This window comes from Schistocerca serialis, chromosome 5 (genome assembly GCF_023864345.2).
Source record: "Schistocerca serialis cubense isolate TAMUIC-IGC-003099 chromosome 5, iqSchSeri2.2, whole genome shotgun sequence".
Taxonomy (NCBI): domain Eukaryota; kingdom Metazoa; phylum Arthropoda; class Insecta; order Orthoptera; family Acrididae; genus Schistocerca; species Schistocerca serialis.
Window position 1 is genome coordinate 315,208,028 of NC_064642.1, and position 17,320 is coordinate 315,225,347.

General features: G+C 38.6%; 2 protein-coding genes across 4 annotated transcripts in view; one reads left to right on the top strand and one right to left on the bottom strand.

Annotated features, from left to right (window-relative positions):
- Positions 1-16,937, bottom strand: part of LOC126481235 (coiled-coil domain-containing protein 102A) — a 152,677-nt gene extending 135,740 nt beyond the window's left edge. For 2 of the 3 annotated variants that reach the window (XR_007587534.1, XR_007587533.1), the window contains exons 1-2: positions 16,582-16,937; positions 16,382-16,492 (exon numbers count right to left, since the gene is read on the bottom strand). Coding sequence is in view for 1 of the 3 variants with exons in the window: in XM_050104848.1 (XP_049960805.1) it covers positions 16,382-16,492; positions 16,582-16,695 (225 nt within the window). In the remaining 2 variants the exon portion in view is untranslated. The remainder of the gene's footprint in view (positions 1-16,381; positions 16,493-16,581) is intronic. The other variant, XM_050104848.1, reaches the window with a different exon arrangement.
- An 81-nt stretch (positions 16,938-17,018) lies between these two features.
- The window catches only part of LOC126481588 (multifunctional methyltransferase subunit TRM112-like protein), a 43,894-nt gene continuing 43,592 nt past the window's right edge, over positions 17,019-17,320 (top strand). The window contains exon 1 of the mRNA XM_050105447.1: positions 17,019-17,269. Coding sequence (XP_049961404.1) covers positions 17,192-17,269 — 78 coding nt within the window. The 5' untranslated portion in view covers positions 17,019-17,191. The remainder of the gene's footprint in view (positions 17,270-17,320) is intronic.

A 17,320-nucleotide genomic window follows, 5' to 3' on the forward strand; every position in this document is an offset into this window, starting at 1 on the left:
GTAGTCTGATGTGGAATGACCACAGGAAATTAATCAAAGGTAAGACAGATACCAGACTAAGGCACAATGGAAGAATCTTTGGAAAATTTAGTCCATTTGATTAGATTAGATTTACTTTCGTTCCTATTGATCCATACCGAGGTGGTCCTGCAGGATGCAGAACATGTCAGAAAAAAATAATACATGACAAATATTTACAACTAAAACAAATAAGCTAATGTATCTTCCACAGGTCCCAAGTGGAATGATTTTTTTTTTTTATTTTTTTATTCACACTATATGAAAGGATCATTTTACAACACTCATTTACTAATATCACATTAATGCACAGAATTTAAAATTTGATTTTTTTTTTATTTGCAAGGTAATAAACATATAACAGAACATTGTACTTTATATATCACACACAGACACAATCAGTTGGATCTACTGAGAAATTCATCAATGGAGTAGGCGGAGTTGGCCACCAATAAATCTTTTAGGCTTATCTTAAACTGAATTTCATTCGTTGTTATGCTTTTTATGGCTGCTGGCAAGTTATTGAAAATGTGTGTTCCTGAACAATGCACACCTTTTTGTACAAGAGTAAGATACTTTAAACCCTTGTGAAGATTATTCTTATTTCTAGTATTGATTCCATGAACTGAGCTGTTGGTTCGAAAAAGTGATATATTTTTAATGGCAAATTTAGTTAGGGAATAAATATATTGGGAAGCAGTGGTTAGTATCCCTAGTTCCCTAAACAGGCCTCTGCAGGATGTTCTTGAGTTCACACCACATATAACTCTTATTGCACGTTTTAGTGCCTGGAAGACTTTGGCTTGGCTTGATGACTTACCCCAAAAAATAATCCCATATGGAATTATGGAGTGAAAATAAGCATAGTATGCCAGCTTTTTCATTTTATATCTCCTACATCTGACAGAATTCGCATTGCAAATAGGGATTTGTTTAGACGCTTCAGCAGTTCTGTGGTGTGCTCCTCCCAGTTGAATTCATTATCAAGCTGTAATCCCAAGAATTTAACACTGTCCACTTCTTCTATCTGCTTGTCATCATATGTTACGCATATACTCATGGGACACTCCTTGCAAGTTCTGAACTGGATTTACTGTGTTTTTTCAAAGTTTAGTGACAAAGAATCAGCTAGGAACCAATGATTAAAGTCCACAAATATTTTATTAGCCAATCTTTCTAAGATTGGTTCAAATGGCTCTGAGCACTATAGGACTTAACTTCTGAGGTCATCAGTCCACTAGAACTTAGAACCACTTAAACCTAACTAACTTAAGGACATCACACACATCCATGCCCGAGGCAGGATTCGAACCTGCGACCGTAGCAGTCGTGCGGTTCCAGACTGTAGCGCCTAGAACCACTCAGCCACCCCGGCCGGCTCATTCTAAGACTACACTTGATTTGCTATTTATTGCAATGTTTGTATCATTGGCAAACAAAACAAACTTGGCATCTGGTAATGTTACTGATGGAAGATCATTGATATACACAAGAAAAAGTAAGGGCCCTAAGATGAAACCTTGTGGGACCCCACATGTAATTAGCTCCCAGTTGGATGATGCCTGATAGCATAATACATGTCTCTCTCCTAATAACACCCTTTGTTTCCTGCCAGAGATATAAGATTTGAACAATTTTGCACCATTTTCTGTTACACCATAATATTCTAATTTACTTAAAAGGATACTGTGATTTATACAGCCAAATGCCTTTGACAGATCACAAAGTATACCAGTTGCCTGTAATTTTTTGTCTAGTGAATTAAGTACATTTTCACTATAAGTGTAGATAGCCTTCTCAATATCAGAAACCTTTGGAAATCCGAACTGTGGCTCTGACAGTATGTTATTTGTGATAAGATGGTTATAAAGCTGATTGTACATTACCTTTTCTACAATTTTTGAGAATTCTGGCAAATGTGAAATTGGACACTATTTCTTTATCTCCCTTCTTAAACAGTGGCTTAACTTCAGCATATTTCAACCATTCAGGAAATATTCCACTGATAAATGACTGGTTACACAGATAGCTTAATATGTTACTTAACTCAGAATCACATTCTTTAATTAAATTTGTTGATATTTCATCATAAGAGTTTATGATTATGGAAGTTACTTGAAATGTATGGTCTGAGGTATCCCGTGGCAGCATCTACAGAACCTGAGAAACCCATCTTTTCAGTAACAGTTAAAAAATGTTTGTTAAAAAGTTCTGCAACACTATACACATCTGTCACCAATGTATCATTTACTCTTAATACTATTTGCCCGTCTTCATGTCTGGTTCTACCGGTCTCGTCCTTCACTACATCCCATATTGTCTTTATTTTGTTATCTGATATGACTATCTTTTCTTTGTTATATATTTGCTTTGATGTCCATATAACAATCTTTAATATTTTGCAGTATTTCTTGTAATGAGCTGTAGCATCAACATCAGAACTGTTTTGGATTGCCAGATACCGTTTTCTTTTTGTTTTACAAGACACCTCTATTCCTTGAGTAATCCATGACTTCTTTGTAGACTTTGCTCTAACCTTGGTTAGTTTTGGGGGGGAGACAGTGTTCAAATAAGGTAAGCACTTTATTAGCAAAAGTGTTACATTTTTCATTCATGCTGTGAGCACTGTAAACATCACTCCAGTGAATGTCTCCGAGGGGTGTCCTAAAATGCTCAATTTTTGGCTTATTGATTACCCTCTTGAGTTCAGATTTAACATATTTTATATCCTGTTCAGTACTAACATTTAACAGAAGGTTATGGTCCTAGAGGCCATTGATTGTTGGTTTTGTAATATAATTTTGTTCATCGGATTTTTCTATTAAGATATTAAGATATTATATTCTATTAAGATATTTCTATTAAGATATTATCAATGGCTGTTTGTAAGCAATTGGCTACCCTAGTTGGGAACTTTATATTGGGAATTAAGTTGAATGATAGTGTTAATAACACAAATAAGTTCTCATTGGGAGAGTCTTTGAGGATATCCACAGTGAAGTCACCAGCAACCACTATTTCTTTGTTTTTGGTTGTTAAATGGGTGAGTATAGCTCAAAGGTGGTTTATGAACAGATTAAAATTACTTGCAGGTGCTCGATATACACTTAATATTATGAAGGATTTTTTTACGGAGTTCTACTTATGTTGCACATGCTGTTCTAAGCAAAATTTGTGAATGTCGATGTTCTTAAATTTATGACAGTTCCTGATGAATGTGGCAACTCCTCTTTTCTCCATTTCTGCTCTATAAAAGTGAGATGCTAACATAAATTCTGTAACACTTAAAAGTTCTATACCAGTGGTCATGTGATGTTTATAGAGGCAGATTATGTCAGCTGGGTTGGAGGACTCTAATTCATCTATGCAAATAATAGATTCATTAATTTTATTCCTCAGTCCTTGTAATAAAAGTAACTGACATTTCACATTGATTGAGTTAAGATTGTGTAGAGTTGAAATTTCTGCTGATTGTTGAAAATTCTTAACCAACAGCTGTTTATCCTGATGAAATAAGCTAGGTTTGTCTCAATCCTAATCTCTCTTAAATTTGGTTTATTTCTGTCCCCATAACCTAAAATAGGGCCTTTTCTGAACCCTATAAGCACTAGTATTTTATCACTCATGACAGTGCCTCCCCCCTACAACTTTCCTGCTATTTTCCCAGGCAGTTTACCCTTCCCTTTCCTTTCAAGGTGAAGGCCATGCTTAGTATAAACCCACCTATTGAGAGAATCAACAGGAACCTGCACCAGACAAAAGCAGCCGTTCCAACTCCAAATTAGCTCTCCTGACAGAAGAGTTCAAATGAGGTCGGTCATGGCGCCCAAGAACAGATACAAACTCAACACAGGTATGCTTCGATGCCAATGAAATCTTTGCCAGGTCAAACTCTATACTGCACCCAGGATCTTTGTCAATACTATTACCTGGCCCACCCACTATAACCACAGTGTCTTCCTTAGTGAAATCTGTGCAAAGTAATCCTAAATCCTCTGTCACCTGCTCCGGACCAGCACGAGGTTTAAAAAAATTGGACACCTGGTATTCTGATCCTAGTTCACCCTGCAAAAGTTAGCCAACACCTCTTCCATGGGAACTACGTAACAACAACACTTTCTTTCTCTTTACTGATTTCCCTACATTCTTACTTTTCAATTTGCTGCTGAAAGATTGCTGTGCCCTGCCTACACCTGCAGCTGCTTGAGGCTCACCAGCTTCTAACTGAAGCATCAGGTCAAATCTATTTTCCACATTCACCACGAAGCTGTCAAACAAAGCTCTAGGCCTGTTCCTCCTGTTGCCACTTCCCACCTCTCTTTACCCTTCTCCCTCCTTAACCTGTCAAGATCTCCCCTGGCTTTGTCTAACTCATTCTGAATGGCGGCAATTTTCCCCTCCTGTTATAGTATCTTCCCATCTCTTCTACATATCCCACAAAACCACTGATGAGTCTCATTCACGTCCCCTACTCCCAAGCCACTACAGTCACCCACATGGAAAAAACTACAGCACCTGTCACACTAAAGCCCCGATCTAACAATTCTATGGCAAGTCAAGCACTTTTCACATATGATAAACGTAATAATTTACTAAGAACAAGTCAGTTGAATTACAGATAAAAACGAAAATATGGCTCCTCAAATTTGGCCTACATGCAACTGTATGTAAACAAAAACAACAGTGCAAAGTTTCTGAAACAACAACTTACACTACTTTCCGGAAATTTGAGTTAAATAATGAAGAGGTACACTACAGTTAAATTGCTGGAGAGAGCAAAGAACAATTAAACGGAAATCTATAGATTTTCTGCAGCAAAACGTAAACAGAAAATACGACCATAACCCGACTGTACAATATTTTCACATTTTCTGCTATATTACTTAAAGAAAAATGAAACCTTTAATGGTACACTTAAAAAGCACAGTAATACACCTATTTATCACATAATCAGTAATAAATTAATATTATTATAATCTAAAATGACTTATCTTTACAAGAACATGAAAACTCGCGCTAGTTGCCTGGCTGCAGGGCTGCCAGATTATTTTGTTCAGCTATGTGTTTGGAATAATAACCAAAGTTTATTGTTCAGTTATTTTCCTTTGTGTACAACTGTTGTAATTTGTCTATAGTTCATTACTTATCTTAGTTGAATAATCTTACATTGCATTTGTTTTATTCCTAATCAACAAAGGAATAAACTTACAAAACACACGTTCAACCAATACTGGAGTACTGCTCATCAGTCTGTGATCCGTGGCACATAGGATCGATCAAGGAAATAGAGAAGGTCAAAAGAGGAGCAGTATGTTTTCTTAAAGGTTTATTCATAAGTACAAAAGGGTCATGAAGATTCTCAGTCAAATTCAGTGGCAGATTCTTAATAAGAGGCATTCTGCATCATGGCAGGGTCTACTGTTAAATTTCTGAGAATGTACATTCCTAGAAGCATCAACCAATATATTGTTTCCTCCTACATATATGTCATGAAAAGACAACAATGATAAAATTAAAGAGATTCAAGTCCACATGGAGGCTCACCAGGAATCTTTCTTCCCAAAAGTCGCATGCTACTGGAACAGGGAAAGGGGAAAGTGACAGGTACACAAAGTACCCTCTGCAAGACCAGGATTGCCACAAGTTTCCCCAAGTCAAATTCCCCGATATTTCCCTGATTTCCAGGTAAGATAAAGATCTCAAGGGTGAATAAATACATAACATGATAAAAAATGTAAGGAATTCCGTATTTATAAAAGTACGAGCACAAATCTTATGTAGTAACATCAAAATCTTTTTTAATAAACTATTTAGATGGAAAAGCAAGCCAAGTGGTACGTGTGTTTCACTAAAACCACAGATATTATTTTATTTCAATAAAATAAAACACATCTGGTGACAAAAATATGCATTCCCTTGACGTCGCAAGACAGATTTAAGATACTTCATTGATTTCAGAAATAATTTCAGAGAAAAGTAGGTCTCCTGCACGAAATGTATAAGGTGGGAAAGAGTTGTGTAAACCAACAGTATAGGTGACTGCCCATAAAATGTTGATTCTACTATGTTCATCATTGTCAGTTATTACACACTGTGTTATGCCTATTATTTTAATCATATTGTGTGTCCGCCTGCTTAGCTAAGTGGTAACGTGTTTGCCTACCATATAGTGGGCCCAGATTCGATTCCTAGCTGGATTGGAGATTTTCTCCACTTGTGGACTGCGTGTTGTGCTGTCCTCATCATTATTTCATGATCACCGACACGTAAATCAGCCATTGTTGTGTCTCCTGAATGAAGACTTGCAACCCGGTTGCCAAATTTCCCTGGATGGGGCATCCTGGCTGTCAATGCCACATGATCATTTCACTAAACAGGCATTGTGTGATTTTTCTTTCAAGAAATATATAAGTACACAGCATACAAACTGCCAACAACTGCCACAATTTTCTTCTTCTTATCTTCCATACTTTCTGATTTATGGACTACTTTCAAAGTGCCACAATGTACTACAACATATAAAATGTCTATAAAACGCCACACTGTACAATGTACTTGTGGTAAGATAGTAACAATTCCTTAAATCAATCATCTGTGGCCTCTGGCTTGCAGAGGAACACCAAAGTCCTGGTTCCATGATGAAAATCTGCCACATTATGCAACACACAGACAGACCCAGCCTGTGGGCAGATTGGTGCACTAGATCTGATGGGCAGGGCATGCACATTAGTGGGAAATGACGGGCTTCAGATTGGCTGGCCCGATCCGTTAAGAGATACCCACAGAAATGGACTGCAGTTTTGGCCTGTTGTGGAAGTCCACTGGACGTGGCCAGTTATTCACGTGTCACAAGCACCATGTTGATAAAATGAGACAGTGGTGATCAATCCAAACAACAGATAACTTGTGCGAATACTCTGAGAACCAATACTAATGAGAACATTTATGTATTTATTTCATTAACAGTACAGAGCAACCCACCACCTTGACCTTGAAAGGTAACTTGGGTCAGATGGTTCTAAATCTAACAGCAAAGACTTCTCATTGTTACAATCTTATTGGTATACAGTTGTTAACGCTTTTTTTTTAAAATAATATAAGGAACATAATACGTAAAGATTTCTCTAAGGTTACAGCGAACTGTAAGCTTAACATTTGTTAAAATTGCTCAATATAATTTGTTTCTGCCTAGTTGATGAGAATATAACTTACATAATACAAATGTCAAAGAAAAATAATGAAGATAGGTAGCAACTCACCATAAAGATGGTTGCTGAGCCACAGACAGGCACGTAGAAAAAACTATCACACTCTCACAACTAAGTTTTCGGCAATAGCCTTTGTCAGAAAACGTGAGCACAACACTTCCACATAATCACTCAGACACAACTCATGCACACACGACCGTAATCTCCACATGCGTCAATAGTCTTTGACAATCGGATCAAGAAATTCACAGTGCCGTAGACACTGGCGAGCAGATTGATGCCGTATTCCTGGACTTCAGGAAGGCATTTGATACGGTTCCGCACTTACGTTTAGTGAAAAAAATACGAGCTTACGGAATATCGGACCAGGTTTGTGATTGGATTCAGGATTTCCTAGAAGAAAGGACACAACATGTCATTCTTAACGGTTCAAAATCTGCAGATGTAGAGGTAATTTCGGGAGTACCGCAGGGAAGCGTGATAGGACCTTTATTGTTTACAATATACATAAATGACTTAGTTGACAACATCGGTAGCTCCGTGAGGCTATTTGCAGATGACACGGTTGTCTACAAGAAAGTAGCAACATCAGAAGACTCGTACGTACTCCAGGAGGACCTGCAGAGGATTAATGCATGGTGCGACAGCTGGCAGCTTTCCCTAAACGTAGATAAATGTAATATAATGCGCATACATAGGGGCAGAAATCCATTCCAGTACGATTATGCCATAGGTGGTAAATCATTGGAAGCGGTAACGACCGTAAAATACTTAGGAGTTACTATCCGGAGCGATCTGAAGTGGAATGATCACATAAAACAAATAGTGGGAAAAGCAGGCGCCAGGTTGAGATTCATAGGAAGAATTCTAAGAAAATGTGACTCATCGACGAAAGAAGTAGCTTACAAAACGCTTGTTCGTCCGATTCTTGAGTATTGCTCATCAGTATGGGACCCTTACCAGGTTGGATTAATAGAAGAGATAGACATGATCCAGCGAAAAGCAGCGCGATTCGTCATGGGGACATTTAGTCAGCGCGAGAGCGTTACGGAGATGCTGAACAAGCTCCAGTGGCGGACACTTCAAGAAAGGCGTTACGCAATACGGAGAGGTTTATTATCGAAATTACGAGAGAGCACATTCCGGGAAGAGATGGGCAACATATTACTACCGCCCACATATATCTCGCGTAATGATCACAACGAAAAGATCCGAGAAATTAGAGCAAATACGGAGACTTACAAGCAGTCGTTCTTTCCACGCACAATTCGTGAATGGAACAGGGAAGGGGGGATCAGATAGTGGTACAATAAGTACCCTCCGCCACACACCGTAAGGTGGCTCGCGGAGTATAGATGTAGATGTAGAATCACTCCTCATGCCTCCCTGCCTCTCGTCGGCAGTTGTTAGGTTAGCAACAAGAATTGGTGACAGCACTGACTGCAAACTGAGGGGAATGGTAAGAAGGGCACAAGCAGTAAGACTGAGGGAACAGGGAAGCAGTGCACATACTCAGTTGTGCCCAGCCAGTGACAATTCGCGACATATCAGTAAAAAAAACCATTTCATCTACTGAGACAAAAATAAGTTTTTTCCAGGTTTTTTTTTTCACATTTCCCTGACATGTTTCAAATTTCCTGATATTCCCGGATTTCCAGAAATTATGACAACCCTACAGACACTATAAGGTGGCTTGTGGATGTAGACACTCTTCTGACCCAGCTATCATAAATGCAGCCAGCCTGCAAACCAGTGATCCTCCCTTATGAGCTGAGCATCAAATTGCCTTCATTTTGTCCCCATCTGCATGAGAACTCTGCCATCACCTCACGGCCTGAAGCATGAACTGAGGTCGTCCCAACTTTTTGCCACTCCCAATGTCATCAGACAATGGACCAGCCATCAGCACAGGGTTTGTCATCTGGATACCACCGCTATCACCTTCTAGGTTCATTACCAAACTGGGACATGATCTCGTCACCCTGACTCGGCAGCAGACGGCCGCTCACTACCGGACTGCCTCCTCGATAAATGCTGAAAGCAGCACATTCACATTACTGATCTTGGATGCGGCAATCATTGCCCACTGCTCTCTGTCTGTTTAGCGTGGGTGTGTTGTACTACATTTGTTTACTTTTAACAATATTGAACTACATCAACAGTTGGTTGCCTTCATCGTCTATGCTTCCATCCACCCACAGCAGAGAACCACCTCCCCTCTGCAGTCTCCTCAACACCATTACAACTGCATATATGTATTACTTCTGTTTATGTGGGAGCACTGACTGTGACTAAAGCTTTTCTCAGAGTACAGCACAATAAATTGAAAAAACAGGTGGTTCCAGGGCCTTATGTTCTCTTTCTGTCTACGTATGTGCAAGTCTACTACATCTACATACATACTCCGCAAACCACCATACGGTGCGTGGCGGAGGGTACCTTGTACCACAACTAGCATCTTCTCTCCCTGTTCCACTCCCAAACAGAACGAGGGAAAAATGACTGTCTATATGCCTCTGTACGAGCCCTAATCTCTCTTATCTTATCTTTGTAAAATTGTACTGCAGTTAGCCTTAAATGCTGGTTCTCTAAATTTCATCAGTAGCGATTCACCAAAAGAACACCTCCTTTCCTCCAGAGACTCCCACCAGAGTTCCTGAAGCATTTCCGTAACACTCGTGTGATGATCAAACCCCAGTAACAAATCTAGCAGCCCGCCTTTGAATTGCTTCTGTCCTCCCTCAAACCGACCTGATAGGGATCCCAAACGCTCGAGCCGTACTCAAGAATGCGTCATATTAGTGTTTTATAAGCAGACTCCTTCACAGATGGATGAACCACATCTTCCCAAAATTCTACCAATGAACCGAAGACGACTATCCGCCTTCCCCACAACTGCCATTACATGCTTATCCCACTTCATATTGCTCTGCAATGTTATGCCCAAATATTTAATCGATGTGACTGTGTCGAGCGCTACACTACTAATGGAGTATTCAAACATTACGGGATTCTTTTTCCTATTCATCTGCATTAATTTACATTTATCTATATTTAGAGTTAACTGCATTCTTTACACCAGTCACAAATCCTGCCCAAGTCATCTTGTATCCTCCTACAGTCACTCAACGACGACGCCTTCCCATACACCACAGCATCATTGGCAAACAGCTGCACATTGCTATCCACCCTACCCAAAAGATCATTTATGTAGATAGAAAACAACAGCGGACCTACCACACTTCCCTGGGGCACTCCAGATGATACCCTACCTCCGATGAACACTCACCATCGAGGACAATATACTGGGTTCTATTACTTAACAAGTCTCCGAGCCACTCACATACTTGGGAACCAATCCCATATGCTTGTACCTTAGTTAGGAGTCTGCAGTGGGGCACCGAGTCAAACACTTTCCGGAAGTCAAGAAATATGGCATCCGTCTGATACCCTTCATCCATGGTTCAAAAGATATCATGTGAAAAAAGGGCGAGTTACGTTTCACAGGAGCGATGCTTTCTAAAGCCATGCTGATGTATGGACAGCAACTTCACTGTCTCAAGGAAATTCATTATATTCGAACTGAGAATATGTTCGAGAATCCTGCAACAAACCGATGTTGAGGATATTGGTTTGTAATTTTGAGGATCCGTGATTCTACCTTCTTATATACAGGCATCACCTGCGGTTTTTTCCAGTCGCTTGGGACTTTATGTTGGGCAAGAGATTCGTGATAAATGCAAGCTAAGTAAGGAGCCAATGCAGCAGAGTACTCTCTAAGTTACTTCAAATCCCCGAATTTTCTTCAAAAAAAGTTGGAAAATTCCTGCTCCGAGCAGGGTCATTACCTGAGTCGTTCACATTGAGGCATCATGTCCTGTACAATGGTCACTGAAACATGCAAGAGATTATGGTAATAACAGACTGATAGTGTTTACCATCTCGCAGCTCAAGAATACCAGATTTGCTATGCCTGTACCCAATCATCACTGACTGAATCCCCATGGGGAGTGTAAAGGACAATCAGAAGTTAGTTGCAACAGGGAAAGGGAAACAATATTGCATAGTCTTGTGACCCTGTATTCACCAGTGATGTACTCACAGAGGAGTTGTACGCCCTCTGAGGGCTCCACGAGTTACAGGTGGTGGCTCAGCAATCATAGATCAGGATGGCTCTCCATCACTTTTAGTGTTTGAAGTAACCCTTACTATCACTATGGCAAAAAGGGGGTGCCATGTTCCACTAGGTAGATGTCTAATTAAAACTTTCCCGAGTGCAAATACTTTCCACATCTATGTTTTTCTATTTTGTGCATCCAACAGGCCTGGAAATTGACTTGTTCCATGAAATTATGATAAATAGGGTAAATGATCACTGGAACATATAACTAACTGTGGATATTACTGAAATGCGATCGACCTCACTGTGCCGAACTCTCTCTCCTTAAAATACAATTTCCCTCAGGTCAAAGAAAATTAATCTCTGATTCAGAATCTTCAAATAAATGTTGACAATTATTACCACGTCCTCTTCATCCTTCATCATTTTATTTTATTTATTTATTTATTGTTCCGTGGGACCAAATTAAGGAGAAGTCTCCATGGTCACGGAACGAGTCAATACATGAAATTATAACACGATAGTAGAAACAGATAAAATGAAATATAAGTAAAATATTCAGGCAACAAATCGTAAGTTTAAATAAAGAAAATCAACAATGTAACACTGGAATTTGCTTAATTTTTCAGCTCTTCCAGGAGCTCCTCGACAGAATAGAAGGAGTAGCCATGAGGAAACTCTTCAGTTTAGACTTAAAAGTGTTTGGGCTGCTGCTAAGATTTTTGAGTTCTTGTGGTAGCTTACAGAAAATGGATGCAGCAGAATACTGCACTCCTTTCTGCACAAGAGTCAAGGAAGTGCATTCCACATGCAGATTTGATTTCTGCCTAGTATTAACTGAGTGAAAGCTGCTAACTCTTGGGAATAAGCTAATATTGCTAACAACAAACGACATTAAAGAAAATATATACTGTGAGGGCAATGTCAGAACTCCCAGACTATTGAATAGGGTCGACAAGAGGTTCTCAAACTTACACCACACATAGGTCGAACAGCCCATTTTTGAGCCAAAAATAGCCTTTTCGAATCAGAAGAATTACCCCAAAAAATAATACCATATGACATAAGCATATGAAAATATGCGAAGTAGACTACTTTTCATGTTGTACTGTCACTTATTTCAGATACTGTTCTAATGGTAAATAAAGCAGCATTTAGTTTCTGAACAAGATCCTGAACATGGGCTTTCCACAACAGCTTACTATCTATCAGAACGCCTAGGAACTTGAACTGATCCATCTCGCTTATAATATGCCCATTATGTCTGATCAAAATATCGGTTCTTGTTGAATTGTGCGTTAGAAACTGTAAAAACTGGGTCTTACTGTGATTTAGCATCAAATTATTTTCCACAAGACACAAACTTATTTCATGAACTACATCATTTGATACTGTTTCAATATTACACACAAGATCCTTCACTACCAAGCTGGTGTCATCAGCAAACAGAAATATTTTTAAATCACCTGTAATACTAGAAGGCATATCATTTATATAAATAAGAAACAGCAGTGGCCCCAGCACCGACCCTTGGGGAACGCCCCACTTAACAGTGCCCCATTGGGACTGAACATCACTACCACTCTCAATATTGTGGAGAATCACCTTCTGCTTTCTGTTCTTAAAGTAAGAAGTGAAACAATTGTCCCTTACTCCATAATGGTCCAACTTCTGCAGTAATATTTTGTGGTCAACACAGTCAAAAGCCTTTGTTAAATTAAAGAAAACACCTAGCATTCACAACCTTTTATTTAATCTGTCCAAAACCTCACAGAGAAAAGAGAATATAGCATTTTCAGTTGTTAAACCATTTCTAAAACCAAACTGTACATTTGACAGCAAATTATGTGAATTTAAATGCTCCAGTAACCTTGTATATACAACCCTCTCAATAACTTTAGCAAACACTGATGGCATAGAAATAGGTCTAGAATTGTCAACATTATCCCTGTCTCCCTTTTTATAAAGTGGCTTCACTATCGAGTACTTTAATCGGTCAGGAAACCGACCACTCCTAAAGGAAAAGTTACAGATATGGCTAAGTACTGGGCTAACATACATAGAACAATACTTCAGTATTCCGCTAGATACCCCGTCACATCCATGAGAGTTCTTGGTCTTTAGTGATTTAATTATTAACTCAATGTTTAAATATGATCTTTTGTAACAACATGACAAAAATTATTTAAAAATAATAATGTAATGTATCAGCTGAAACTAAAGAAAAGAGCTGACAGAATGACATCTGTGAGATACTAGTAACAAAAAGAATGGAAAAAATGGAAATGTTCTCAAGGAGTTAACATTATGAGCTATTTAAGCTACAAATAAAAGAAACAAAAAGTATATTTTCCAAAAATCACACCTAGCGAAGATACAGGACGATCACACAAAAAATAACACACAAAATGTCTGTCAGACCTTCAAGAACAACATAAATAGCCTTCAAGCATCAAGTTTTTGCTTCAGTGATCTAAATGGCAAAACTGACCACACACATCCCCAAGAACTGTGAAGTACTTCTGCAAAACATTTCAAAGACCTTCTGAACTGTCGAGAACAAAATCATAAATTAGGAAAGTAATAAAAAACAGTGAGGAAGACTTTTTTAACAGGTGAAATTTTAAAATAGTCTATATGAAAAATTGTTGAAGATATACAAATAATCTTAAAAGAAATTTAGGAAAACATAGCCTTCTCAACATTATTGAACAAAATTATTTAATTGGATACATAAAAAATCTACTCACCAAGCAGTAGCAGAACACACACATAAAAGACTGTTGTAATTAGCAAGCTTTTGGAGCCAGGTGCTGCTCTTTCAGGAGAAGCACTGAAGGGGAAGGAAGAGGGGTGAAGGAAAAGGACTGGACATGTCTAGGAAAAAGGGGTGTATTTCGGGAAAGTCACCCAGAACTGTGAGTCAGGGGTGACTTACCTTACAGGATGAGAGGGAATGCATGATTGTTGGGGACTCCACAGGATGAGATTTGAAAACCTGAGAGCTTAAAGGTGGGAGACACGGTAATATGCAGACAGATATTACTGCTTAAACATCATGCACAAGAGAAAAGCAGTCTCAGGCATTCAAATCTTGTCCGATACAGTCCCCAACAATCAGTCTTTCCTTCTCACACCGTAGGGTAAGTCTCCCCTGACTCACGTTTCTGGGTGACTTTCCTGAAATCTACCCCTTTTTCCTAGACCTCTCCAGTCCTGTTCCTTCACCCTTTTTCCTTCCCCTTCAACCCTTCTGCCTGAAGAAGGAGCCACTGGCCACACAAGCTTGCCAATTACAACCATCTTTTATGTGTGTGTTCTGCTGCTGCTTGGTGAGTAGATTTTTTTCTCTCTCCAATTTGTCAATAACTGATTGCTTCCGTTATTATTGAACAAGGTATTTATACATGACAGTCAACTAAATGGATATCACTGTGTGTTTAGATGTGTGTGTTTAGATAGTGTACATCCTGCTTCGAAGAGATTTTCAAACTGACGTCCACAATTTGTAATATATACATACTCCAGATATAGTAACATTCATTAACTGTATAAAAGGTTTTGACTCTGTTGACACAGAACCTGAGAAACGTCATCTGTATGTGTGGAGTCAAGTTTAAGTTGAAAAACTTAAACCTCAAAATTTATGGGTAGGGCATTTGACACTTCAAAATAAATACACTCCTTTTCAATAGCATCTTGGAACAAATTGTGATAATTTGGAACAAAAATTTTATGGACCACAATGGCTAGCTTAAGAATCACGAAGAATGTGTATTTCCAACATGATGTTGGGACAGCACCAACAACTTCGATAGTAAATTCTTTGTTGTAATTCTGTCGTAGTTGTGTTTTATCACACTGGCAACTAATTTCAAATTCCCAAGTTCATTTTGAAACCAGTTTCATTAAAGCTGCATTAATAGTGCTTGGTTAGGTGACAGTTAATACACACACATAGGTGATATACAAAATACTTAGTCACATGGAATATCAACCAATTTGACAATGTAGATGTATATTAAAATAAAGTACTATAACACGCTGGTGAAATATGAATGCCTATCGTCTACGCTCGTGAATCCTTAAGTATTAGAATGAAAATTTATGTAAGGAATATATTACATCCTCTATATAAATTCAGAATTTTTTAAATTAAAAAGGAATAACAAAATTTATCAGAACATAGAAAAGTCAGAAATGCTGACGACGAGGAAACTTTGGAAATATGACAATTGACGAACAGCAAGACTCTTAAATATTTATGGGGAAAAAAATCAGTCCACAAACACTTGAATTCAATAGCCAAGAAAGACTTACAATGAAACAACATATGGCAAGCATGAGTAATGGAAAAGGAAATGTTCAGGAGCAAAGTTTCAAAAACAGAAGGTCTCTAATCAGCTCCAAACTGAGGAGCAATGGGTCGACATTTCATTTCATTAATTGAGTCATCCTAAAGACATATTTATGTATGAGTTACCAATTTTTCAGAATTTGTCTAACTGATCTGATTTACATGACACATAGATACTAAGCCTACATTGGCAAGTAGAAAATCTGCATCTCACACCACATCATAAAGTAATCTTCATCAAAGCAGAACCGCCTGCCAGTCTCTTAGCACTGTCATACACGAATGAGTCTGGGAACTCATTTACGGAACTATGAGTAGACTAGGAAAGCAGTACAATACACTATGCAGTATATTCTAGAAACACAAGCTGATTTTTCTGTATATGAATACCTATCCTACTTCCTTGCTTAGCTTGTCAGGAAACAATTCTTAGATGTCTGGGTTCCTGAACCTAACACATTAACACGAAGAACTAGTCCACGTTGACTTGTTGACATTTCCATCGAAGTACCAATGTACTGTTTCATACTCTTTTCAAACGTGATAGGAAAATACTATATGAAACACCTACTTGAACAATACTAGCTCTTTTTCCAGGTAAATCATAATTACAGTAGATGCATGTTGAGCAGATAGTTTCCAATACAATACTAGCAAAAAATATTATATTTTATGTACCTTGCTCCATTTTTCTCTCCAGTTTGCAGTACAATCAGACCACCATCTCATCGTCTTTTCCATCTGGGTTGCGCGAGCTCTTGCTTCCTCCAATTCTCTCTGCCGTAATGCCTTTAAATGCAAAAATAAATGAGGCTAAACCGTCAACTTCATCATGTACTGTTGTACTGTACCATGCAGCAGTTGACAAGAATACGTACCTCCTTGGCTTCCCATTCGGCGTCGGCATATCTGCTTGATGTTAATGAAGCTGTATCGTGATCGCTCCTCCCGTGCCGCCTAGACGACGTGCCACTGGAGCTACTCTGTGCCATATTTTCTTTTTTATTTAGTAACCCAATGACTGCAGTAATAATGCACTTAATAATTCATTGTTCTGCTGTCATGTTATAAAATCAAGTATGCAACAATTATCGCAGGCAGTGAAAATCCTTCCACATAAAGCTGAATTACAGTTTTTGAAAATAACACTCACATATGATTACATGACATTTCAACAAAACACATTTGTTATGCAGCACAGACTCCTACGCGAAAACATTGGTCTACATCTCTGGCGACACTGACAGATGCAAAGATACTACTGTCATTGCCGTTGGCGGCGGATGACTATCTTTCACACGAAGATCGATAATATTTCAAAGACCTTAACATAAGAAAAATCGGAGTGACAACATTTGTATTTTGAATCCAATATCCAGTGACAGGCCGAGAGAATTCTGCACGTGGGGTGTTGTATTGTCTCTCGACTAGAGAGCTGCTTTTTATTTGTTTGTGAAACTGTTATAAACAGCCTTGCAGGCTCTGAAAATGAAGCTATTAACTCATAACTTGTTGACATCGCGGTGTATGAAAGGCGTAACTGTAGGTTATCCTCTCGGAATAGTGGTAAGTTAATCTATCGTAATTTAAATGACAGCTTTTGAATTCTTAATTGTG